Source organism: Hemiscyllium ocellatum, chromosome 7 (genome assembly GCF_020745735.1).
Source record: "Hemiscyllium ocellatum isolate sHemOce1 chromosome 7, sHemOce1.pat.X.cur, whole genome shotgun sequence".
NCBI classification, from domain to species: domain Eukaryota; kingdom Metazoa; phylum Chordata; class Chondrichthyes; order Orectolobiformes; family Hemiscylliidae; genus Hemiscyllium; species Hemiscyllium ocellatum.
The window spans coordinates 39,010,984-39,036,075 of record NC_083407.1 but is presented as its reverse complement, the minus strand read 5'-3'; the positions used below and the strand labels follow the sequence as shown (position 1 = coordinate 39,036,075).

Below are 25,092 nucleotides of genomic sequence, written 5' to 3'. Positions count from 1 at the left end.
CCACTAACTACTTCCTGTGGTAATGAATTCCATGGGCTTACCACTCTTTGGGTGAAGAAATGTCTCCTCATCTCCATTCTAAATGGTCTAACCTGAATCCTCAGACTGTGACCCCTGGTTCTGGACACATCTACCAGCTGGAACATCCTCTCTGCATCTATCCTGTCTGATCTTGTTAGACTTTTAGATGTCTCTATGAGAGTCCCTGCACCCCCCCCCACCCACCATTCATTGAACTCTAGCGAAAACAATCTTAACCTTGTCAATCTCTCCTCATACATCAATACTGGCATCCCCAGAATTAGAGTTGAGTGTGTGGTGCTGGAAAAGCACAGCAAGTCAGGCAGCTTCAACGTTTCAGGCTTCAGCCCTGAAGTGTTTCCTGATGAAGGGTTTATGCCGAAACATCGATTCCCCGGTCTTCTGATGCTGCCTGACCTGTTGTGCTTTTCCAGCACCATACTCCTGACTCTAATCTCCAGCATTTGCAGTCCTCACTTTCTCCCATCTCCAGTATCAGCCTCATAAACCTTTGCTGCACTCCCTTGAGAATGAGAGCATCCTTCTTCAGAAAAGAACACCAAACCTGCACACAATCTTCTAAATGTGGCCTCACCAAGGCCCTGTATAACTGCAACAACACATCCCTGCTCCTGTACTCGAAATCCCTGACAATGAAGCCAACATACCATTTGCCTTCTTTACCACCTGCTGCACCTGCTTGCCTACCTTCAGCCACTGCTGCACAAGGACAATCAGATCCTGCTGCACACTCCTCTCTCCCAATTTACAGTCATTCAGGTAGTCATCTGCCTTCTTGTTTTTGCCTCCAAAGTGAATAACCTCACATTTATCCAAATTATACTGCATCTGCCATTGATTTGCCCTCTCACCCTACCTGTCCAGGTCATGCTGAAAGGACCTTTGCATCCTCGTCACAGTTCACCCTCCCACCCAACTTGATATCATTTGCAAACTTTTAGATGCTACATTTTGTTCCTTTATGCAAATCATTATTATACATTGTGAATAGCTGGGGTCCCAGCACTGATCCCTGTGGCACCCACTAGTTACTGCCTGCCAACTTGAAAAGGACCCATTAATTCCTCCTCTTTGTTTGCTCTCTGCCAACCACTTTTCTACCCATCTCAATATATTTTCCCCAATCCTATGATCTTTAATCACAAAATAATCTCTTATGCAGGACTTTGTCAAACACTTTCTGATAGTTCAAATATACAACATCGACTGGCTCATCCTTGTCAACTCTATTAGTTACGTCTTCATAGAATTCCAACAGATTTGTCGATCATGATTTCTCCTTCATAAATCCATTCTGACTGTCTGATCCTGCCACTGCTGTCTAAATGCTCTGTTATGAAGTAGGTGGTAATGGATTCAAGAATTTTCCCCACTACCAAAGTTAGGCTTACTGGTCTATAGTTCCCTGTTTTCAAGAAAGAGTGATGAGGATTCACAAAACCGGACAAATGAAGGAAAACCATGTGATGATGGTTGGTGTTGGATGCGATTATACAATAAGGATACTGAGACTTTGAAGACATCTAACTATAATTTTAAAACACAGGTGCTGAGGATCCTAGAGCTACAGTATGTGTGCAAAGATAACAAGTAATTGGTGAACAGGATTCAATACAGGATTGAATAACAGCAACAGAGCTTTCAGATGAGCAAAAATCTATGGAGAGTGGAGGACTGGAGGCCAGCCAAGAGGTCAGATTAGATTCCCTACCGTGTGGAAACAGGCCCTTCAGCCCAACAAGTTCACACCGACCCTCCAAAGAGTAACCCACCCAGGCCCATTTCCCTCTGATTAATGCACCTAACACTACAGGCAATTTAGTCTGGCTAATTCATCTGGCCTGCACATCTTTGAATTGTGGGAGGACACCAGAGCACCCGGAAGAAACCCACGCAGACACGGGGAGAATATGCAAACTTCACACAGACAACCGCCCAAGGTTGGAATCGAACCTGGGACCCTGATGCTGTGAGGCAGCAGTGCTAACCACTGAGCCACCGTACCACCCCAAAGAGGGCATTAAAAGAGCTGAATATTGTAGAAACAAAAGTATGAACTGAATGTTTCAGTAGTGGATGAGTTGAAGTATGGGAGTTGGATAATGTTATGGAGAGCATGAATCCATGCTACGGTGAGCATGAATCTATGCTACAAAGAAGATATATGGACTGAAGTTCAGCTCTGGATCTAGTTACATGCTGAGATCTCTTGCAAACTGCTCAGAGAGGAAGATGAAATTTATGCCAACGTCAAATGCCCAGCTCATTTGACAAGGCTGAAGAGAATGAATGGCTTAAGTTTTCAATGGCTAATTCAAAGAAACTGTGTATCATTGATGAACCAACACCAGACAAGGTGTATGACAACAGAAGCAATGGAGAGATCAAGATTAATAGCAGAGAGGTGGAGCTGGATCTGAATGTCCACCCCCATCCCAAATGATATTCTAAGGACATCAAGCAGGTAAGTAATAGCAATGAGTCAAAGATATATCACCAGAGATACTAAAGCTGACAGTATTCGACAGAAGAGAAGCTGTTATTGGAGATGCTGTATATGAGTTGATTGGGAAGAGTTTAACTAATGAAGACGGTTCCACAAAGTGTAACATGAGGTGAGTAACTTGTATGAAGATGATGTGAATGTTAAAGTTGGCAAATTTGAGGAGCAAATGCAAAATGCACATTCCCTCTTTTGTGCAAAATGCAGCTTTTTCTTGCACGTCAAATTGCTTTTCTAAATTAGGGATAAATATAATCTTTATGAATTTGTTAACAGCTTAAATAACAGAGTTAAAAATCACACAATGCCAGGTTATAGTCCAACAGGTTTATTCCTGTTGGACTATAACCTAGTGTTGAGACATTTTTAATTTTGCCTACGCCAGTCCAACACCAGCACTTCCAAATTTTAAATAACAGGAATAGGTTATTGAAATCCTGGAACCTTTTTCACTGTCTTTATTTTGAAAATAAACCATTTTGAATACGAGAAGACATTTACTTGTATTTCATTCAGTCATTAGACCTCAGTATCTGACCATGCTGCGTATATTAGCTTTGATACAATCCTATCAAATTTATGACTAGGCATAACAATTAAATTGTTTTCTTTAAAATCCAGCTGCTCAAAGTTGTGAATTGCTACACCTGCAAGTTTTATGAATGGTGAGACCATAACAGAAATTTCATGTTCAAGCTTCCTCTGATAAACAGGAAAATCCAGCAGTGATTTCCTTCACGTAACACTTACAGAAATGCCTGAAAAAAATCTTGCTTGCAATAAAATCCAGTATTAGAATCTGGCAAAATGCCAATCAGGACTCCACTCCAAAATTAATATGACAATGTTCAGTTCTGCTGTTTATAACAGTGACCCTTCACACTCTTTTAAAGAAACACAAATTTAAAAACACAATCACCCAGATGGACCACTGAGAGATCACACCAAATGAAGAGAGAGACCAGATTGAGCATGCAGGTTTTACACAATTTATCTGATTCAATTATTCCATCTATTTTGTTAATCCATCAATTAATCTAGGTAACTTGAAAACCTCAGTGAAACAAGTTAGATGAGCAAGAGGTCCAATGATCGAAATGCAAAAACTACAGTTCTGAACTGAGTGTTATCTAATTTAAATTACTAAACCCCACTTGTCTTACTTTAAATCACATCATAATCTTTTGGAAAATGTACTTAACATACAGTCATTCAGAATTTGTTGTAAACTGATGTGGTTTCTTTCTTATAGATACATGTTTTATGATGAAGCTCCTTAGGTTGGGCAAATGACACGAGATAAACCCAGAATATTTCTCCAGAATCCCAGATATTAGGAACAGAAGAGATGCATTTAAATTAATGAAAAGTCAGTACATCATAAAGATTTTCTTTATGGAATAAATGATTTTAAAGTGTTGGGATTACCTGCTGGGTGAGTAAGAAGCAAAACAAAAGATACTTTTAATGGAGGTGGACATGTTAATGTGAAAGTGTACCAGGTCAGTAACTTTTACTTGTCTCTGTCGTGGCCTGTGCGATTCAATCATACAAGTAGTTATTTAGAGACTGCTAAATTTTTATCATAGCAAAACAGAACAGTTTGATTTTGTAGATTCTTCTTCCGGTAAAGACAGCACCTTTCTAATATTTTCCTCTAACCTAATTCCTTGGGAAATCGGTTCTACACTCAATTCATAATGCAACTCATAATAATAACCACTCAAGGTATTATATCCATTAAAAAAACTCAGATTAGACAAAATAATTATCATGACAAGTGTTTAAAATGGACTAATTCTATCCAAACAGGAACCAAAGAGTTTTTTGTGTGTATTGTATCGGAGATCAAGCACTTACCAATATGTGCCAAGAATTTATCAAAATAAACAGAAAATCATTTTGAAATATGAACTGCATAGAAAAATGCTCCTCCTGTTCATGCTTCCATCAATCATATGACAATGGACTTGGAGTTTGCCTCACAATGGTTGAAACGATAAAATAGACTTTATAGCATTTTGTTGTCTTCTATAAGATTTTTTAGGTTGGATTCACTCTAATACTTAACACTTCTAAAAAAAATGTTGCTGAGAGGTGCCAGAAGACTGGAGGTGGGCAAACATGGTGCCACTATTTAGGAACGGTGGTAAGGAAAAGCCAGGGAACTACAGACCGGTGAGCCTAACGTCGGTGATGGGAAAGTTGTTGGAGGGAATCCTGAGGTAAAGCATTTACATGCATTTGGAAAGGCAAGGACTGATTAGGGATAGTCATCATGGCTTTGTGCATGGGAAATTGTGTCTCACAAACTTGATTGAGTTTTTGAAGAAGTAATAAGATTGATGAGGGCAGAGTAGTGGATGTGACCTTTCTGGATTTCAGGAAGGCATTCAACAAGGTTCCTCATGATAGACTGGTTAGCAAGGTGAGATCTCATGGGATATAGGGAGAACTAGCCATTTGAATACAGAAATAGCTCAAAGGTAGAAGATAGAAGCTGATGGTGGAGGGTTGCCTTTCAGACTGGAGGCCTAGGACCAGTGGTGTGCCACAAGCAAAGGTGCACCACAAGGATTGGTGCTGGGTCCACTGCTGTTCGTCATTTATATAAATGATTCGGATGTGACATAGCAGGTATAGTTAGTAACTTTACAGATGACATCAAAATTGGAGGTGCAGTGGATGGGTGAAGAAGGTTACCTCAGAGTACAACGGGATCTTGATCAGATGGGCTAATGGGCCAATGGGCAGAGAAGTGGCAGATGTAGTTTCATTTAGATAAATGTGAGGAGCTGCATTTTGGAAAGGCAAATCAAAGCAGGATGAGAGGGCATAAATTTAGAATAAGAGAGGAAAGATTTAAAAGGGACCTAAGGGGCAACATTTTCACGCACAGTGTGACGTATTTATGAAATGAGCTGCCAGAGGAAGTGCTGGAGGCTGGTACAATTACAGCATTTAAAAGGCTTCCAGAAGGGCAATGAAGATGGAGGATTTAGAGGGATATGGACCAAATGCTGGCAAATGGGACTAGATTAGGTTAGGACATCGGGTCGAAGTGGACGGGTTGGACTGAAAGGTCTGTTTCCGTGCTCTACCTCTCTATGAGTCTATGCTTTAAATGATTGGGTTATTGTTTTCTGTTCTAAAATTCAAATTTCTTAAGACATTGATTACTGGTGGGTAATTGTTCCCCTCATGGAACTAATCTTAATTTCTGAAGATGCACGCAGCTGCTCTGCTGTTCTGTGCATTGTGATCAACATCAGCACACCAGCTGCGGCACTGACTGCCAGTTCAGGGAGTCATTGCCATGCACTGACTTTGGAGGCCCCTGAAGCTGGAAACGAACTTAGAGGAAATACTGCCTACCAACTTGAAAAAGACTAATTTACATCTATTCCCTGATTTCTGTTTGCTAATCAATCCTTCATCCACTTTAATACGTTATCTCTTATGACATAAGCTTTTATTTTCTGTAATTAACCTTTGATATTCCACCTCATCAAATCCTTTTAAAAATTCAAGTGATCATACATCCATTGGTTCCCTTTTGTCCACAGTACTGGTTATGTTCTACATTCATTCAGATAGAACCTTTAACGTTATTCTTTTACTCTCTTTGTAAATCTTAATCTTACCTGTTAGATGACTCTTAGAAATGGGTGGACATGATAAATACTTTCTATTCCTGTCATTGTCTGTTTATTTTTTTCACATAGTAATACCTTTCTCTTTGAACCTGAGCTTATTTTTTGATTTACTGCATTATTCCAAATTTGAAGCCTTGTTTCAGTTTAAAAACATCTCTATTTCACCTGCCATGCAATTGGCAAAGACACAGGCCCCAGCACAATTCAGGTGGAGGCAATCCCATTGGTGCAGATTCCACTTTCTTTAATAATGGTGCACATACTGGAACGCATTTCTGCCGGAACATTCTTTTAGCCACAACCTAATTTCTCTGATCTGATTTGTCAATGTCAATTCGCACGTAGCTCAAATAATAATGCGATGATTATGACCTTTAGGTTCTCTTTATTAATTTGATATCTAGCTCCTCATTCTGATAACGCACAACTACCTTCTTTGTCCTGCCTACATTGTTAGTATCTACAAAGACAACAGCCACTGGATCCTCTCCCACACATTGCAAGTTCCTTTCCAGCTGTTAGCAGATGCCCTGAGCCCTAGCACCAGGTGGGCAACAGAGGCTTATGGACTCATGCACTTTGCTGCAAAGAATGGTGTCAATCTCCCTCGGCATATGTCCCCTACTTCCACCATATGTCTTCTTAATCACCCCTTGAGTGGTTTAATGTAACATGGTCAGCTAGTTTTTCCTGCTGTCACTCCCACTCTCACCCAGCTAAGTTAATGGAGCCTCAAACACATTGCACATTTACAAAGTTTAAGATCTGTCATCTGGGTCACCTTCCCTCCCTCACTCAGTGTCACACTCTCCTCTCCCTGAACACTTGACCAAATCAGAATAATCCAACCCCAAAATTCTGACAGTCATCAAATATAACCAGTCTGGTAATTCTCCTACTCTTTACTTGTATGTATATTCCCCTAGGTCTGTCTGTTCCCAGAGCTCTATCTAAATTGTACCCTTTAGATCTTTGTTTGTCAACCAAATGCTTTCTACCTGTGTTAAATTTTTATCATGCGTCCACCATTCCACCAGCTCTTTCACAGTTCATAATACTTCAAAGATTTGTCCTCTACATAGCTTGATTGTGCCCTGTACAACCAAGTCTAAATCATAAATAAGGATCAAGAAGAGCAACGTGCTAATACTGTGCGATGGGGAATTCCACTGTCTAGTCCAAACAAAAACATTCATTATTTTCTATTTCTTGTTCATTAATCATTGTTGCATTCATATCCTTTTTATTTCACCAGTTTCAACTTTGCTGACGGGTTTACTGTATAGCATTTTATCAAACACCCTTTGGAAATAGAACCCCCTATCTTTCTTTAAAACCTACCCAAAAAAATACTGCTTTGGTAAAGCTTTTGACGATATTCCATAATGCATGGTGGAGTGTCAAATATTGTTTGATAACACATTTGGGAAATGCTTTCAGGCATTTTACTATACAAACAACCCAAATAAATGCATGTCAAAAGACTTATGGCACAGTAGTGGTGTTCCTACGAATAAGCCAGATGAGTTGGACTGAAGGGTCTGTTTCCATGTTGTACATCTCTATGACTCTACATCGCCTCTACCAGTGGTGTATTGTAACATATTTTTAAAACGTTGATTTAAAATGATTACATATGCAAGTTATTGGTGCTCATAGGGGTCAGTGAGTAGGAGGGGATTCCCACAGTACCATAATAATTTGGGTGGGGACCAGTGGAATTCCCCAGGATCCTAGTGTGTTTTGGTGCTCAGCCTAGGGTAAATTCCAATAACTCATGTGGTGGGGTAGTTGAGGGTGAGGAGGAATGCGGGATATGGGGGTGGGTGGGAAGAATGTGGCAAGGGAAGTGGGTTGTGATATGGGATGTGGTGGAGGGAGTGGTGCGGGGATAATGTGTTGTTGGTGGAATGTGGTGGGGGGGTGAGGGGGGCATTGTAGTGTCTTGTGGGATGGGGAATATGAAGTGGGGGGATGTGATATGGGATGGGGGGTCGTGGAGTGAGTGGATGTGGTGTGAGACATGGGGAACGTGGAGTGGGGGGAAATGTGAAGTGGGGGGGATGTGGAGTGGGTAGATGTGGTGTGGGAGGGGAATGTGGAGTTGGAGGATGTGGAATGGGATGGGGGGGGATGTGGAATAGGATGGGGGGGATGTGGAGTTGGGGTATTGTGGTGTAGGGTGGGGGGGACGTGGGGGGATGGGGAGCGGGGGACGTGGGGCGGGGTGGGGAGGGGTGTGGTGCGGGGTGGGGGGATGGAGTGCGGGGGGATGGGTGCAGGGTGGGGGGATGTGATGCGGGGTGGGTGGGGGTGGGGGGATGTGATGCGGGGTGGGTGGGTGGGGGGGGATGTGATGCGGGGTGGGTGGGTGGGGGGGGGATGTGATGCGGGGTGGGTGGGGGGGGATGTGATGCGGGGTGGGTGGGGGGGGATGTGATGCGGGGTGGGTGGGTGGGTGGGGGGGGATGTGATGCGGGGTGGGTGGGGGGGGATGTGATGCGGGGTGGGTGGGTGGGGGGGGATGTGATGCGGGGTGGGTGGGTGGGTGGGGGGGGATGTGATGCGGGGGGGGATGTGATGCGGGGTGGGTGGGTGGGTGGGTGGGGGGGGATGTGATGCGGGGTGGGTGGGTGGGTGGGTGGGGGGGGATGTGATGCGGGGTGGGTGGGTGGGTGGGTGGGGGGGGATGTGATGCGGGGTGGGTGGGTGGGTGGGGGGGGATGTGATGCGGGGTGGGTGGGTGGGTGGGTGGGGGGGGATGTGATGCGGGGTGGGTGGGTGGGTGGGTGGGGGGGGATGTGATGCGGGGTGGGTGGGTGGGTGGGGGGGGATGTGATGCGGGGTGGGTGGGTGGGTGGGGGGGGATGTGATGCGGGGTGGGTGGGTGGGTGGGGGGGGATGTGATGCGGGGTGGGTGGGTGGGTGGGGGGGGATGTGATGCGGGGAGGGTGGGTGGGGGGGGATGTGATGCGGGGAGGGTGGGTGGGGGATGTGATGCGGGGAGGGTGGGGGGGGATGTGATGCGGGGAGGGGTGGGGGGATGTGATGCGGGGAGGGGTGGGGGGATGTGATGCGGGGTGGGTGGGTGGGTGGGGGGGGATGTGATGCGGGGTGGGTGGGGATGTGATGCGGGGTGGGTGGGTGGGTGGGGGGGGATGTGATGCGGGGTGGGTGGGTGGGTGGGGGGGGATGTGATGCGGGGTGGGTGGGTGGGGATGTGATGCGGGGTGGGTGGGTGGGTGGGGGGGGATGTGATGCGGGGTGGGTGGGTGGGGATGTGATGCGGGGAGGGTGGGTGGGGGGGGATGTGATGCGGGGAGGGTGGGTGGGGGGGGATGTGATGCGGGGAGGGTGGGTGGGTGGGGGATGTGATGCGGGGAGGGTGGGTGGGTGGGGGATGTGATGCGGGGAGGGTGGGTGGGTGGGGGATGTGATGCGGGGAGGGTGGGTGGGTGGGGGATGTGATGCGGGGAGGGTGGGTGGGTGGGGGATGTGATGCGGGGTGGGGAGGGATGTGATGCGGGGAGGGGTGGGGGGATGTGATGCGGGGAGGGGTGGGGGGATGTGATGCGGGGTGGGGAGGGATGTGATGCGGGGAGGGGTGGGGGGATGTGATGCGGGGAGGGGTGGGGGGATGTGATGCGGGGTGGGGAGGGATGTGATGCGGGGTGGGGAGGGATGTGATGCGGGGAGGGGTGGGGGGATGTGATGCGGGGTGGGGAGGGATGTGATGCGGGGAGGGGTGGGGGGATGTGATGCGGGGTGGGGAGGGATGTGATGCGGGGTGGGGTGGGGGGGATGTGATGCGGGGTGGGGTGGGGGGGATGTGATGCGGGGTGGGGAGGGGGTGCTATGCGGTGGATCAATGGGAATCCCCGGGGGTGGCTGATGCAACATCGCTCTGATTCGTGCCGATCGCCTCCCTTCTTTCTGACCACGATTCCATGTGCCCCAGCGCTTACCCTCCGGTCTCTCCTTTTGTCATCGTCTCGATTTGGTGTATTTTTGTTTTGGGAGAAGGAGTAAGTCAATCGACCGTGTTAAGTACAAATCAGTACAATGTATCCGCCGCAGTTCACCAGCCTCCCCTTCCGGTCTGCACAAACCGGAAGTGAGCGAGGGCCACACCAACTGCCGCTCCGGGTGCAACGGAAGCTCCCAAGGATCGATCCGGCGGCGGGATGGAGTTTCCCAGTCGCTCGGCGCGTCGGAGCGGGGGGGGGGCGGGGGGGTGGAGGGAAACTGTCTGGGAAAAGGAAACCTGGGAACTCAGAAACGCTTCAATGTTTGAACCTGAACTCATGGAAGCAAGAAAAAAAATGTATGTTTCGAAGAGGATTCTCTAGTGCGGGTGACTGTGCAAAAAAAAACTCGTCCAGCTCAGAACAAACTTTCATCCTCTAACCTTAAACCTAAGGCCCCATACTCAGCCCGGGGAGAAGATTGTGACTATTCACCCTGTCCGTGCCTCTCATGGATATATTTCTTCCAGGTGGTTCCTTAGCCTTGATGCTCTCGTGCAATTAACTTATCCTTAAAATTAAAACACTCCAATCTAGGCAATATCCTCATGAACTTTGTTTGCACCCTTTTTAAATCCTCCAAAACCTTCATATAGTGCGGGACCAGAATTGCACACCGTACTCCAAATGTGGCCTAATACAGTCTTAAGTCTTATACCGTTGCAATGTGACTTGCCAACTTTTATAATCAATGATGAAGGCAAGCGTGCTGTCCACCTTTACCAATTTGTCCTGCCATTTTCAGGGAGTTATAGACTTACACACAAGATCCTTCAGTATATCAATGCTTATAAGGATCCTGCTATTTACCAAATACGTGCCTCTTGCATTTGACCTCCCAAAGTGCATCGCCTCACAGCTGTCCAGATTGAACTCCACTCAAATTTCCAACTGATCTATACCCTTTCACAATTTTCCTCACTAACCACAACTCCAGCAATTTTGCATGCCTATAAACTTACAAATCAGTCCACCAGCATTTTCATCCAAATCATTTATATATATTACAACATTGATTCAACATTGCAGCATTGATTCATGAAGAGCACCATTGGTCCAAGACCTCCAGTCAGAAAAATAACCACCTACAATTATCCTTCTATGACCAATGCAATTTTGTATTCAAGTTATCAACTCACAATGGATTGCTTATGAATTAATCTTCTGGACCAGCTTACCATGAGAGACCTTATCAATTAATAAAATCCATGTAGACAACATCTACTGATCCTGGATCAGTGGTGCTGGAAGAGCACAGCAGTTCAGTCGACATCCAACAGCAGCGAAATCGACGTTTCGGGCAAAAGCCCTTCATCAGGAATAAAATTTGCTTTTCCGATACATCTTTTCTGTCTACTGGTGTATTTTCTGCTCCAGCTCATGACTACTATTTGGAAGCCTATATATACCTCCAACCATATTTTTTTTACCTTTGCAGTTCCTCAATTCTACCCACACTGATCCAGAGTCTGGTTTCCAGCATCTGCAGTCATTGTTTTTAAACATCTACTGATCAACATGTCTGGTTTGCCCGAAATATCAATTTTTCTGCTCTTTGGATGCTGCCTGAACTGCTGTGCTTTTCTAGCACCACTCTAATCCAGACTCTGATCTCCAACATTTGCAGTCCTCACTTTCGCCTAACATCTCCTGATGTTCTCCCATAGCTCTTTGTGGCAAGGAGTTCCAAAGACTTTCAAACCTCTGAGAGAAGAAATTCTTTCTCATCTCAATCTTAAATTGGTACCCCTTTATTCTCAGACCATGACTTCTGGTTCTAGACTGTCCGTAAGGGGAGACATCCTCTCAGCATTTACCCTGTCAAGCCCCTTAAGAATCCTATATGTTTCAATGAGATCACCTCTTGTTCAAGGATATACATCCCTTCGAAAAGGTAGGCAGTGGGCAGTGGGGACAACTTATATAGAATCTGTGGGTAGAATTGAGGAACTGCAACGGTAAAAAAAAATATGGTTGGAGGTATATATAGGCTTCCAAATAGTAGTCATGAGCTGGAGCACAAAATACACCAGTAGACAGAAAAGATGTATAGGAAAAGCAAAGTTACAGTGATCATGGGAAATTTCAATATGTAGGTGGACTGGGAAAATCAGTTTGGTATTGGATTACAAGAAAATGAATTTGTGCAATGTCTATGAGATGGCTTTTTGGATCAGCATGTGGTGGAGCCCACTAGGGAACAGGCAATAATGAATTTAGTGTTGTGTAATGAGGTGGATTTGATAAGGAAGCTTAAGGTGAGGGAATCCTTAGGAGGCAATGATCATAATATCATTGAATTTACTCTGCAATTTGGGAGGGAAAAGATAGAATCAGAAGTAACAGTATTACAGCTGAATAAAGGCAACAACAGAGGCATGAGGAAGAACTGGAAAGAATTGACTGGGCGAGAAGCCTCGTTGGAAAGACAGTAGAAGAGAAATGGCTGGAGTTTCTGGGAGTAATTCAAGAGATACAGCAGAGATTCATCCTGAAGAAAAATAAGCAGGGTACAGGGAGGATGAGGCAACCATGGCTGACTAGGGAAGTCAGGGATAGCATAAAAGCAAAAGAGAAAGCGTATAATGTAGCGAAGGGCAGTGGGAAACCAAAGGATTGGGAAGCTTATAAAGACCAACAGAGAGCAACAAAAAAAAGAGGGAGAAGATTAACTATGAGGGTGAGCTAGCCAGTAATATAAAGGAAGATGGTAAGAGTTTCTTAAAATATATAAAAGGCAAAAGAGAGGCAAAAGTGGCCACTGAGCCTTTGGAAAATGACACTGGAGAGATAATAGTGGGGAGCAAGGAAATGGCTGAGGAACTGAATAATTACTTTATGTCAGTCTTCCCAGAAATTCAAGAGAGTGAGGGGGCAGAGATGTGTATGGTGGCCATCATCAAAGAGAAGGTGATAGAAAAACTGAATGGCCTGAAGATGGATAAGTCACCTGGACCAGGTGGATTACATCCCAGAGTTCTAAGGAAGATAGCTGAAGAGATAGCAGAGGCGTTAGTGGTGATCTCTTAGGAATTGCTAGAATCAGGGGGGGTCCCAGAGGATTGGAAAATCACTAACATGACATCCCTGTTTAAAAAGGGAGTAAGGTAAAAGACAGAAAATTACAGACTGAGTAACCTAACCTTGGTCGTGGGTAAGATCCTGGAATCCATCGTGAAGGATGAGATTTCTGAATACTTGAAAGTGTATGGTAAAACAGGGTAAATTCAGCACAGTTTCATCAAAAGAGGTCATGCCTGACAAATCTGCCAGAATTCTTTGAGGAAGTAACAAGCAGGTTAGACCAAGGAAAATACAGCGGGTCAGGCAGCATGCATGCAGAGAGAGCAAACTAACATTTCAAGTCGAAATAACACTTCATCAGAGCTGACGTGAAGTGTGGAGCATTTATATTGTAGTTGAGGGTGGAGTGTGGTGCAAGAGCATAGAGTGCTGGGAGAGAAAGGACGTTGATAGTTCAGATTAAGTAATTGGAAGGTTGTGAATGGCAGAACAATGATGTGTCTAAGTGCCAGATTTAAAAGAATAGACAGTTCCACTGGGGTGTGGGGAGGGGACAGAGAATGTAACAAGGAAAGCTAAAAGAAAAGGAAGCAATGGGAGTTAGTTCATCATTTGAAGACGTTGAACTCTGTGTCAAGTCCCTAGTCTGAAGATGAGATGCTGTTCCTCCAGTTTGCGATGTGATTCACTGGAGGGCATGCGATCAGGACACTGTGTTAAAATGACCAGCTAAGGGAAGTGTTGAGGACCATTTCCAGCCTCTGCTCAGCAACCTCCCATTCACTTCTTCTGTTCTACACAAAGGCCGTTGTCAACTATGCAGCAAATTGAAATGAAATCCTCTTCAGCAGCAAGCTTCTTGGAGCAGTCAAAAGACACTAGCTAGTCATAGGTCGCTTATAACTGAAACCGAAGGCCTGATGTAATTCAGAGACACCAATTCCAATGCAAGGTCAATTTCCCGCATTGAGTTTGTGGTCCCTCAATTTTTAGTATATCATTTGGAGCCTGTTTCCAATTTGGTCTTGTTATTGGGCAAGTCCACACTTGTTGTTTATAGACCTGCTGATCAGAGTTCAGGACTACCATGTTCCAGTATGGAGGAAGGACGAAGATGGCAAGGTAAGGGATCTTTAGATAATGAGGGAGGTTGTGAACTTAGTCAAAAGTAAAAAGAAGCACTTGTAAGGTTTAGGAAGCTAAAATCGGACAGAGCTTATGAAGATTATAAAGAAAGAAGGAAAGAGCTCAAGCAGAGAATTATGAGAACAAGAAGGGGCCATGAAATAATTTTGGCAAGTAGGGTTAAAGAGAATCTCAAGACATTCTGTGCATACAGTAAAAGTAAGAGGAAAACTAGGGAGAAAGTAGCACCACTTAAGGATAAAGGGAAGAACTTGTGCTTGGAGGCAGAGGATATGGGCAAGATCCTAAATGAGTATTTTGTGTTGGTATTCACCTAGCAGAAGGATATGGAGGATAGTGAGATTTGTGTGGAGCATGATAATATGCTAGGGCATTTTGACATTAATAAAGAAGTGGGGTTGTGTAACTTAAAGAGCATTAAGGTGAATAAGTCTCTGGGCACAAAACTATCTCCCTAGATTTTTGAGAGATGCAAGAGTGAAGATTGCTGAGGCCTTGACCAAGATATTTGCATCCTCATTAGGCACTGGAGATAGCTAATGTTGTTCCTCTGTCTATTCTACTCAATTCTACTGAATTGAGTAGAAGAGACAGAATGTCGCGTTGAAGCTTTATAAAACTTTGAGTACAGCATTCAGTTCTGGTTGCCAGATTAGAGGAAGGATGTGGAGACTTTGGAAAGGGTGCAGAAGAGACTTATCAAGCTACTGCCTGGATTAGAAGGTACAAGCTATAAGGAGAGGCTAGAAAAACTCAGGTTGTTTTCTCTGGAGAAGCAGAGGCTGAGGAGAGACTCAATAGATGTCTATAAAATTATGAGATGCATAGAAAAGGTTGACAGTCAGAATCTTTTTCCGAGAGTTGAATGTCTAATACTAAGGAGCATGCATTTAAGGTGACAGTGGAAAACTTCAAAGGAAATGTGAGAGGCAAGTTTTTTATACAGAGAATGGTAGGAGTCTGGAACACACTGCCAGGGGTGGTGGTGGAAACAGATATGATAGAGATTTTTTTGATAAGAACATGAATATGCAAGAGATGGAGGGATATCGACCAACAAGCAGAAGGGATTACATTAATTTGGTGTTATACTTTGCACAACATTGTGGACCGAAGGGCTCATTCCTGCGTCATACGGTTCTACATTCTATGTTCTATAACAGCACCCTGGTTTGAACATTCAGCTTATTTCCAATATTCAATTACCCCATTAAAAATGAAACAGTTCAACCTTCATAGCTTTAGTATGGTAACATTTCTCCAACTCAACTAAAAACAGAAATTCGTAATTCAAACATTCAAGATCTTCAGCTCATAAGTATTGGCTTGCTGAAAGAAAACAGAGGGTTGTAGTTGATGGAACATGTTCATCTTGGTGTCCAGTTACTAGCGGCGTACTGCAAGGGTCGGTGTTGGGTCGACTGCTGTTCGTCATTTTTATAAATCACCTGGATGAGGGCTTAGAAGGGTGGGTTAGTAAATTTGCGGACGACACTAAGGTCGGTGGAGTTGTGGACAGTGACGAAGGATGTAGTAGGTTGCAGAGAGACATAGATAGGATGCAGAACTGGGCTGAGAGGTGGCAAATGGAGTTTAATGTGGACAAGTGTGAGGTGATACACTTTGGCCGGAATAATCGGAATGCAAAGTACTGAGCTAATGGTAAGATTCTTGGGAGTGCAGATAAGCAGAAAGATCTCGGTGTCTATGTACACAGATCCCTGAAAGTTGCCACCCAGATTGACAGGGTTGTTAAAAAGGCATACAGTGTTTTGGCCTTTATTAATAGAGGGATTGAGTTCCGGAACCAGGAGGTTATGCTGCAGCTGTACAAAGCTCTGGTACAGCCACACTTGGAGTATTGTGTATAGTTCTGGTCACTGCATTATAAGAAGGATGTGGAAGCTTTGGAAAGGGTGCAAAGGAGATTTACTAGGATGTTGCCTGGTATGGAAGGAATGTCTTACGAGGAAAGGCTGAGGGCCTTGAGACTGTTCTCGTTAGAGAGAAGAAGGTTGAGAGTGACTAAATAGAGACATACAAGATAATCGGGGGTTAGATAGGATGGACAGGGAGAGCCTTTTTCCAAGTATGGGGACAGCAAACACGAGGGGATACAACTTTAAAGTGAGGGGAGATAGGTATAAGACAGAAGTCAGAGGTAGTTTCTTTACTCAGAGAGTAGTAAGGGTATGGAATGCTTTGCCTGCAATGGTAGTAGATTTGCCAAGTTTAAGTGCATTTAAGTCGTCATTGGACAGGCATATGGACATACGTGGAAGAGTGAAGGTGGGATGGGCTTCAGATTAGTCTGACAGGGCGGCACAACATTGAGGGCCGAAGGGCCTGTACTGTGCTGTAATGTTCTATGTTCTATGTTAAAAAGTGCTGGAAAACCTCAGCAGGTCTGCTAGAAAGAGAAACAGGGTTAACATTTTGAGTAAGATATGACTTCTTCAGAACTGGTTCATATTGAACTTAAAATATTAACTCTATTTCTCTCTCCACAGATGTTGCTCGAGTTGCCGAGTTTCTCCAACAGAGTTTCTCTGTCTTCATTTCAGAATTTCAGTATTCACAATATTTTACTTTTAACTGAACTATTCCAGCCTTCTATAAGACATCTAGAATATTATATTGAGTTCTCTGCACAAAAAATGGAAACATGAAGGTTCTAGATCATGTTCAACGAAATGTATAAACAGAGAGCATATGATGATAGGTGAAGACTATCCTACTTCTTCAAGATGTTATGCATTTATCATTCAGATAAATTTTGGTATGCAAAATAATGTCAATAGTTGCATTGCCTTTCAGGAAGCAATGCCTCTGGACCCCTATATCTGTGCTGTTGTTTGTATTTGTTCCCATAACACTGTCTTCTGTTAAATAAATATTTAGTACTAACCATCTGTAAGCTTGTGACACCATCAATAACTCTGCAGATGTATGATGCAATAGCTGAATGAAGAAATATTTCATATGACTATTGCGGCATTGTCTTTTTAGTTGCATTTCCTCACTTAATATTTGCCTCATACATAATATTTCATTTGCTTCGGCAAAATAAAAATCTCTTAACTCTCCCAAGGTGTTGCTCACAGTATCTGAGCCATGTTATTTTGCATTCTTTACGTATAATCTCTATTGACCTGATGTCTGCTGTTTTGGTTTCTCAGTGAATTCTCTTTATTAGAGTTTTATTTATATATTCATAGGAGAGTATGGAGACTTCCTGTGTTCAACACTGAGCATTAGGCCTAGAAAAGAGCCCATAAGACATAGGAGTGGAAATAAGGCTATTCGGCCCATCGAGTCCACTCCGCCATTCAATCATGGCTGATGGGCATTTCGACTCCACTTACCCGCATTCTCCCTGTAGCCCTTAATTTCTTGTAACATCAAGAATTTATCAATCTCTGCCTTGAAGAAATTTAGCGCCTCGGCCTTCACTGCACTCTGCGGCAATGAATTCCACAGGCCCACCACTCTCTGGCTGAAGAAATGTCTCCGCATTTCTATTCTGAATTTACCCCCTCTAATTCTAAGGCTGTGTTCACGAGTCTTAGTCTCCTCGCCTAACGGAAACAATTTCCTAGCGTCCACCTTTTCCAAGCCTTGTAAGTTTCTATTAGATCTCCCCTTAATCTTCTAAACTCCAATGAATACAATCCCAGGATCTCAGCCGTTCCTCGTATGTTAGACCTATTGTACTCTAGAGACCTATTGTACTCTATGCTACTTCCTCCCCACCCCCACCCCCCTCGCACTTATTTCTCCACTCTGCAGGCACCCTGCCTCTATTCCTGATGAAGGGTTTTTGCCTGAAACATCGATTTTTCTGCTCCTTGGATGCTGCCTGACCTGCTGTACTTTTCCAGCACCACTGAAATCTAGACTCTGGTTTCCAGCATCTGCAGTCCTTGTTTTTACCTATTAGGCTTAGAAGTCATACCTCAATCTTGGAGGTATTGGTATGCAAAATCATGTCAATAGTTGCATAGCCTTTCAGGAAGCAATGACTGTGGACCCCTATATTCTGGATCAGTGGTGCTGGAAGAGCACAGCAGTTCAGGCAGCATCCAACGAGCAGTGAAATCGATGTTTCGGGCAAAAGCCCTTCATCAGGAATAAAGGCAGTGAGCTGGAAGCATGGAGAGATAAGCTAGAGGAAGGTGGGGGTGGAGAGAGCAGCATAGAGTACAATGGGTGAGTGGGGGAGGAGATGAAGGTGATAGGTCAGGGAGGAGAGGGTGGAGTGGATAGGTGGAAAAGGAGCTAGGCAGGTCGGACAAGTTATGGGACAGTACTGAACTGGAAGTTTGAAACTAGGATGAGGTGGGGGAAGGGGAAATGAGGAAGCTGTTGAAGTCCACATTGATGCCCTGGGGTTGAAGTGTTCCGAGGCAGAAGATGAGGCGTTCTTCCTCCAGGCGTCTGGTGGTGAGGAAGCGGCGGTGAAGGAAGCCCAGGACCTCCATGTCCTTGGCAGAGTGGGAGGGGGAGTTGAAATGTTGGGCCACGGGCCGGTGTGGTTGATTGGTGCGGGTGTCTCGGAGATGTTTCCTAAAGCGCTCTGCTAGGAGGCGCCCAGTCTCCCCAATGTAGAGGAGACCGCATCGGGAGCAACGGATACAACAAATGATATTAGTGGATGTGCAGGTAAAACTTTGATGGATGTGGAAGGCTCCTTTAGGGCCTTGGATAGAGGTGAGGGAGGAAGTGTGGGCACAGGTTTACAGTTCCTGCGGTGGCAGGGGAAAGTGCCTGGATGGGAGGGTGGGTCGTAGGGGGGCATGGACCTGACCAGGTAGTCACGGAGGGAATGGTCTTTGCAGAAGGCGGAAAGAGGTGGGGAGGGAAATATATACCTGGTGGTGGGGTCTTTTTGGAGGTGGCAGAAATGTTGGCGGATGATTTGGTTTATGCGAACCCTATGTGGACCCCTATATCAGTGCTATTTTCTAATCTTTGGTTTTTGTATATTGTTTTGTTACTCCCTTACTATGTCTATTATAGTTGATATTTCTCTTAAATCACTACTTTATGTTACTTGTTTTCTGTGCTCTGATTCTCTCCTGGTGTGTTTGCCTCATGTTCTTTCAGCTGCATTTTTGTGGTTGTTGGTGCTTTCTCTAAGTTCTGTAAATTTCTGCCATGGTAGTCATAGTGTTGTTAAATTATCCCCCAAAATGTCACATAGGTCAATGTTTAACTCTTTCACCCAAGGCACCATCTATAACATATGGTTTGATGCTATTTTCAGAGCCTTCACCAAATATTGACGCATTATTCTTTAAAACACAGCAACACTAGTTGTTTCTGTTCATTTGTTGCTATTTGTTTCACTTGCACTCTGAATTACTCTCAGAATTCTTGGAATGGATCTCTCTGAAGAAGTTAAAAATATAGAATCTGTAAAAATACATCTATCTGATATTGCCAGATTCTAAAGACCCTGTGCTTTCTCACTGCAGCACCATACAGAAGAGGAAAACAAACAGATTAAAATGTTCCATAAAGAGAGAAGCTTACACGTCACCTTTTGTAGAAAGATTGATATTGAGGGATTCGGAAATGGCTAATGGAAATTGAATGTAAGTTACATTTGAAAGAGAAGAAACTAAAGGAGAATTCTGTAATAATTACGGGTGAGTTGCCAGTCAGCTGGCTAATGTTGTGCCTTTATTTAAAGGCTATAAGGAGAAGCCGAGAAACTTTCGGCTGGTGAGGATTCTGAGGTAGAATTTATATGCAGAGAGCATAAAACATAAAACAGTACAAGTCCTTCAGCCCTCAATGTTGTGTCAACCTTTGATCATACGCTAAGATCAAACTAACCTACATACCTTTCATTTTACTATCATCCATGGGCATATCCAAGAGTTGCTTAAATGTCCCTAAGGTATCTGGCTCTACTACATTCCACACACCCACCACTCTCTGTGTGTAAAGAACCTACCTTTGACATCTCCCTAAAACTTCCTCCAATCACCCTTTCGTGATAGCCATTTCCACCCTGGGAAAACGTCTCTGGCTATGCACTCTATGTTTCTCATCATCTTGTATACTTCTATCAAGTCACTTCTCATCCTTCTTCGCTTCAATGAGAAAAGCTCTAGCTCTCTCAATCTTACTTCATAAGACTTACCCTCCAGTCCAGGCACCCTCTCTAAAGCTTCCACATCTTTTCTATAATGAGGCGACCAGAACTAAATACAGTATTCCAAGTGTGGTCTAATCAGGGCTTTGTAGAGCTGAAGCATAGTCTCGCAGCTCTTAAACTCAACCCGTCTGCTAGTGAAAGTCAACACATCATACGCCTTCTTAACAACCTTATCAACTTGGGTGGTGACTTTGAGGGATCTATGGACATGGACCCCAACGTCCCTCTGTTTTTCCACACTGTTAAGAATCCTGACTTTAACCCTGTAATCTGCATTCAAATTTGATCTTCTAAAATGAATCACTTCACATTTTTCCAGGTTGAACTCCATCTGTTACTTCTCAGTCCAGCTCTGCATCCAGGAGGAGAAAGTGAGAACTGCATTCCTGATTCCTGATGAAGGACTTACACCTGAAATGTCGATTCTCCACCTCCTCGGATGCTGCCTGACCTGCTGTGCTTTTCCAGCACCGCACTCTCAGCTCTGCATCCAGTCAATATCCCATTGCAATCTACAACAGCCCTCCACACTATCCACAACTCCACCAACCTTCATGTCATCAACAAACTTACTAACCCACCTTTCCACTTTCTCATCTAAGTCATTTGTAAAACTCATAAAGAGCAGAGGTCCCAGAACAGATCCCTGCGGAACACCACTGGTCATCAAACTCCAAGCCAAATACTTTCCAGCTACCACCAGCCTCTGTCATCCATGGGCCAGCCAATTCTGTATCCAGACAGCCAAATTTCCCTGTAACCCCTGCCTCCTGGTTTTCTGAATAAGCCAACTTGGGGAACCTTACCAAACACCTTGCTAAAATCCACGTACACCACATCCACTACTCACCTTCATCAATGTGCTTTGTCACATCCTCAAAGCCGCTGACTATCTCTAATCAAGCTATACTTTTCCAAATAATCATAAATCCTGTCTCTTAGAATCCTCTCCAATAATTGTCCACCACCGATGTAAGACTGACTGGTCTGTAATTCCCAGAGTTATCCCTATTCCTTGAACAAGGGAATAACATTTACCACCTCCAATCATCTGGTACTACTCCAGTGCACAGTGAGGCTGCAAAGATCATCACTAAAGGCGCAACAATCTCTTCCCTCTCTTCTTGTAGTAACCTTTAGTATATCCGTCTGGGAGAAAGTCTGCAGATGCTTGAGATCAGAGCTGAAAATGTGTTGCTGGAAAAGCACAACAGGTCTGGCAGCATCCAAAGAGCAGGAGAATCGACGTTTGGGCATGAGCCCTTCTTCAGAAATGAGGAAAGTGTGTCCAGCAGGCTAAGATAAAAGGTAGGGAGGAGGGACTTGGGGGAGGGGCGTTGGAAATGCGATAGATGGAAGGAGATCAAGGTGATGGTGATAGGCCAGAGTGGGGGTGGGGGCGGAGAGGTCAGGAAGAAGATTGCAAGTTAGGAAGGCAGTGCTGAGTTCGAGGGATTTGACTGAGACAAGGTGGGGGGGAGGGGAAATGAGGAAAAATTTTTCAAAATTTCCAGCACCTCCTCCTTCTTAACATCAAACTGTTTGAGTATATCAGCCTGTTTCATGCTGTCCTCACAAACGACAAGATCCCTCTCTCTAGTGAATACTGAAACAAAGTATTCGCTAAGGATCTCCCTTACCTCCTCTAACTCCAGGCACAAGTTCCCTCCATTATCCTTGATTAGCCCTTGATCACTCTGGTCAACCTGTTGTTCTTCACATAAGTGCAGAAAGTCTTGGGGTTTTCCTTAATCCTACTCACCAAGGCATTTTCGTGCCCCTTCTAGCTCTCCTAAATCCATTCTTCAGTTCCTCCCTGGCTGCCTTGCAACCCTCTAGAGCCTTGTCTGATCCTTGCTTCCTCAACTTTAAATCAGCTTCCTTCTTCCTATTGACTAGATGTTCCTTCTCTTTACCATCCCTTCCTTGCCTCAGTGGGACAAACCTGTTCAGCACTTGCAGCAATGCTCCCTAAACAACCTCCAGATTTCTGTTATCCATTTCCCTAAGAATATCTGCTCTCAATTTATGCTCTAATGTTCTTGTCTAATAGCATTGTAATTTCCCCTCCCCCAGTTAAATACTTTCCCAAACCTCTGCTCCTGTCCCTTTCCATGACTATAGTATAGGTCAGGAAGTTGTGATTACTGTCACCAAAATGCTGTCCCACTGAGAGATCTGACATCTTACCTGGTTCTTTGCCAAGCACCAAAACCAACAATGCCTCCTCTCTAGTCGGCCTATCTACATATTGAGTCAGGAATCCTTCCTGGACACTCCTGACAAAATCTGCTCAATCCAAACTATTTGCACTAAGGAGGCTATGGACATTGAAATCTCCATGGCAACAACTCTGTTACTTCTGCACCTCTCCAAAATCTGTCTCCCAATTTGCTCCTTTCATATCTCTGTTGCGATGGGGTGGTGGTGGTGGTGGGGTCTATAGAAGCGATTCCCAATGAAGCGATTGCTCCTTTCCTGTTTCTGACTTCCAACCATAATGATTCTGTAAACAAAACCTCCTCGACGACCTCCCTTTCTGCAGCTGTGATACTATCCCTGAGTGGCACTGCTATTCCCCCATTCTTTTACCTCCATTTCTATTACTTTTGAAACACCTTAACTCTGGAACATCCAACAGCCATTCCTGCCCCTGTAGTATCTAAATCTCCGTAATAGTCACAACATTGTAACTCCAAGTACTGATCCATGCTGTAAGTTCATCAGCCTTATTCCTGACATTTATTGTGTTAAAATACATACACTTCAACCCATTGTACTGAGTACAACTTTATCCTATCAATTATCTATCCTTCCTCACAGACTCTCTGCATGCTGTGTCTGCTTGTTCACCAGCCACCCATCCTCTGACCCGTAGTTCCGGTTCACCCCCCGCCAAACTAGTTTAAACTCTCCTGAAGAGCTATGGCAAACCTGCTGCCCAGGATTTTGGTACCCCTCCAATCTAGGTGAACCAGTCCTCCTTGTACAGGTCCTACTTTCCCAATGACCCACATATCTGAAGACCCCCTCTTACACCATCTTTGCGGCCACATGTTCAGATGTTGTCTATGTGGACATTAGTAAAGCCTTTGACAAGGTTCCCCATGATAGACTAATTAGGAAAGTTAGATCACATGGTATTCAGGGAAAGCTTGCCAATTGGATACAAAGAAAATAAAAGATGGTGGTGGAGGGTTGATTTTTGGATTAGAAGCCTTTGACCAGCAGTGTTCCACGTGGATCGGTGCTGAGTCCACTTTCATTTGTCATTTATCTAAATTATTGGGATGAGAGTTTAGGAGATATGGTTAGTACGTTGGCAGATGACTCCAAAATTGATGATGTAGTCGACAGTGAAGAAGGTTATCTAAGATTACAAATGAATCTTGACCAATGGGCTGAGGAGTGGCAGATTGAGTTTCATTTGGATAAAAATGAGGTATTGCAGTTTCGTAAAACAAATAATGGCAGGATTTATACAGTTAATGATAGAGCCCTGAGCAGTGTTGTTGAACAGAAAGAATTAGGGGCTCAAGTATGTAGCTTTTTGAAAGTTGCATCGCATGTCAACAAGGTGGTTAAGAAAGGTTTTCGTCCGCTTGCCTTCATGTGTCAGACATGAGTACAGGAGTTGGGACGTCATGTTGAGGTTGTACAGGACATTGTTGAGGCCACTTTTCGAGTACTGTGTACAATTCAGGTTGCCCTGCTATAGGAAGGATCCTATTAAGTTGGATTGGGTTCAGAAAAGATTTACTAGGATGTTGCTGAGACTGGAGGGTTTGAGTTATAAGGTTAGGCTGGGATTTTTTTTCACTGGAGCATAGGAGGTTTGAAGAAATCATGAGGGTCTTAGAAAAGATGACGAGCAAAGGACTTTTCCCTGGGGTTGGCGAATTCAAAACTAGGGGACATATTCTTAAACTGAGAAGTGAAATATCCAAAAGGGACCTAAGGGGTGACTTTTTCACACAGAGGGTGTTGCGTTTGTGGAATGAACTGCCCGAGGAGTTGGTAGATGCAGGTACAGTTGCAACATTTAAAAGACATTTAGTTAGGTAAATGAATAGGAAAGGTTTAGAGGAATATAGGTCAAATGCAGGCCAGTGGGACTAGTTTAGTTTGGGAAACGTTTTCGGCACCAATGATTTGGACTGAAGAATCTGTTTCTGTGCTGTATGACTCTATGACCTGCAACTGGCACAGTTTCTCCATGGAAAAATGTTGTGCCAAATATATGCATAGTCCTCATCTGGCAGTACTTTTTCTCTCATAATGTCATCTTCAAAATCTCACCAATAATAAAAGTTAATTCTCACTTACTGTTTTTTTTTCAATTGGAAAACATATTGTAGGAGGTAAAGTTTCCCGAAGCTTAAAACTCTGAACCTCAGTTAGGAGGAATTTTACAAATCTTGTCATTTTTAGATTTTAAAATGAAACTAGAAAATCAATTTTAAACATCAGAAACTAGTATGTTGCTCTCTGCTCAGACCTTGGAAATCTGCAGCAAAATACTTCTTGTTT

At 44.1% G+C, this 25,092-nt stretch overlaps 1 protein-coding gene across 1 annotated transcript in view; it reads right to left on the bottom strand.

Moving 5' to 3' along the window:
* dars1 (aspartyl-tRNA synthetase 1) overlaps positions 1–10,329 on the bottom strand; it is an 86,413-nt gene extending 76,084 nt beyond the window's left edge. The window contains exon 1 of the mRNA XM_060827838.1: positions 10,167–10,329. Within this exon, the coding sequence (XP_060683821.1) occupies positions 10,167–10,189 (23 nt within the window). The 5' untranslated portion in view covers positions 10,190–10,329. The remainder of the gene's footprint in view (positions 1–10,166) is intronic.
* Between the last annotated feature and the right edge of the window lie 14,763 nt (positions 10,330–25,092).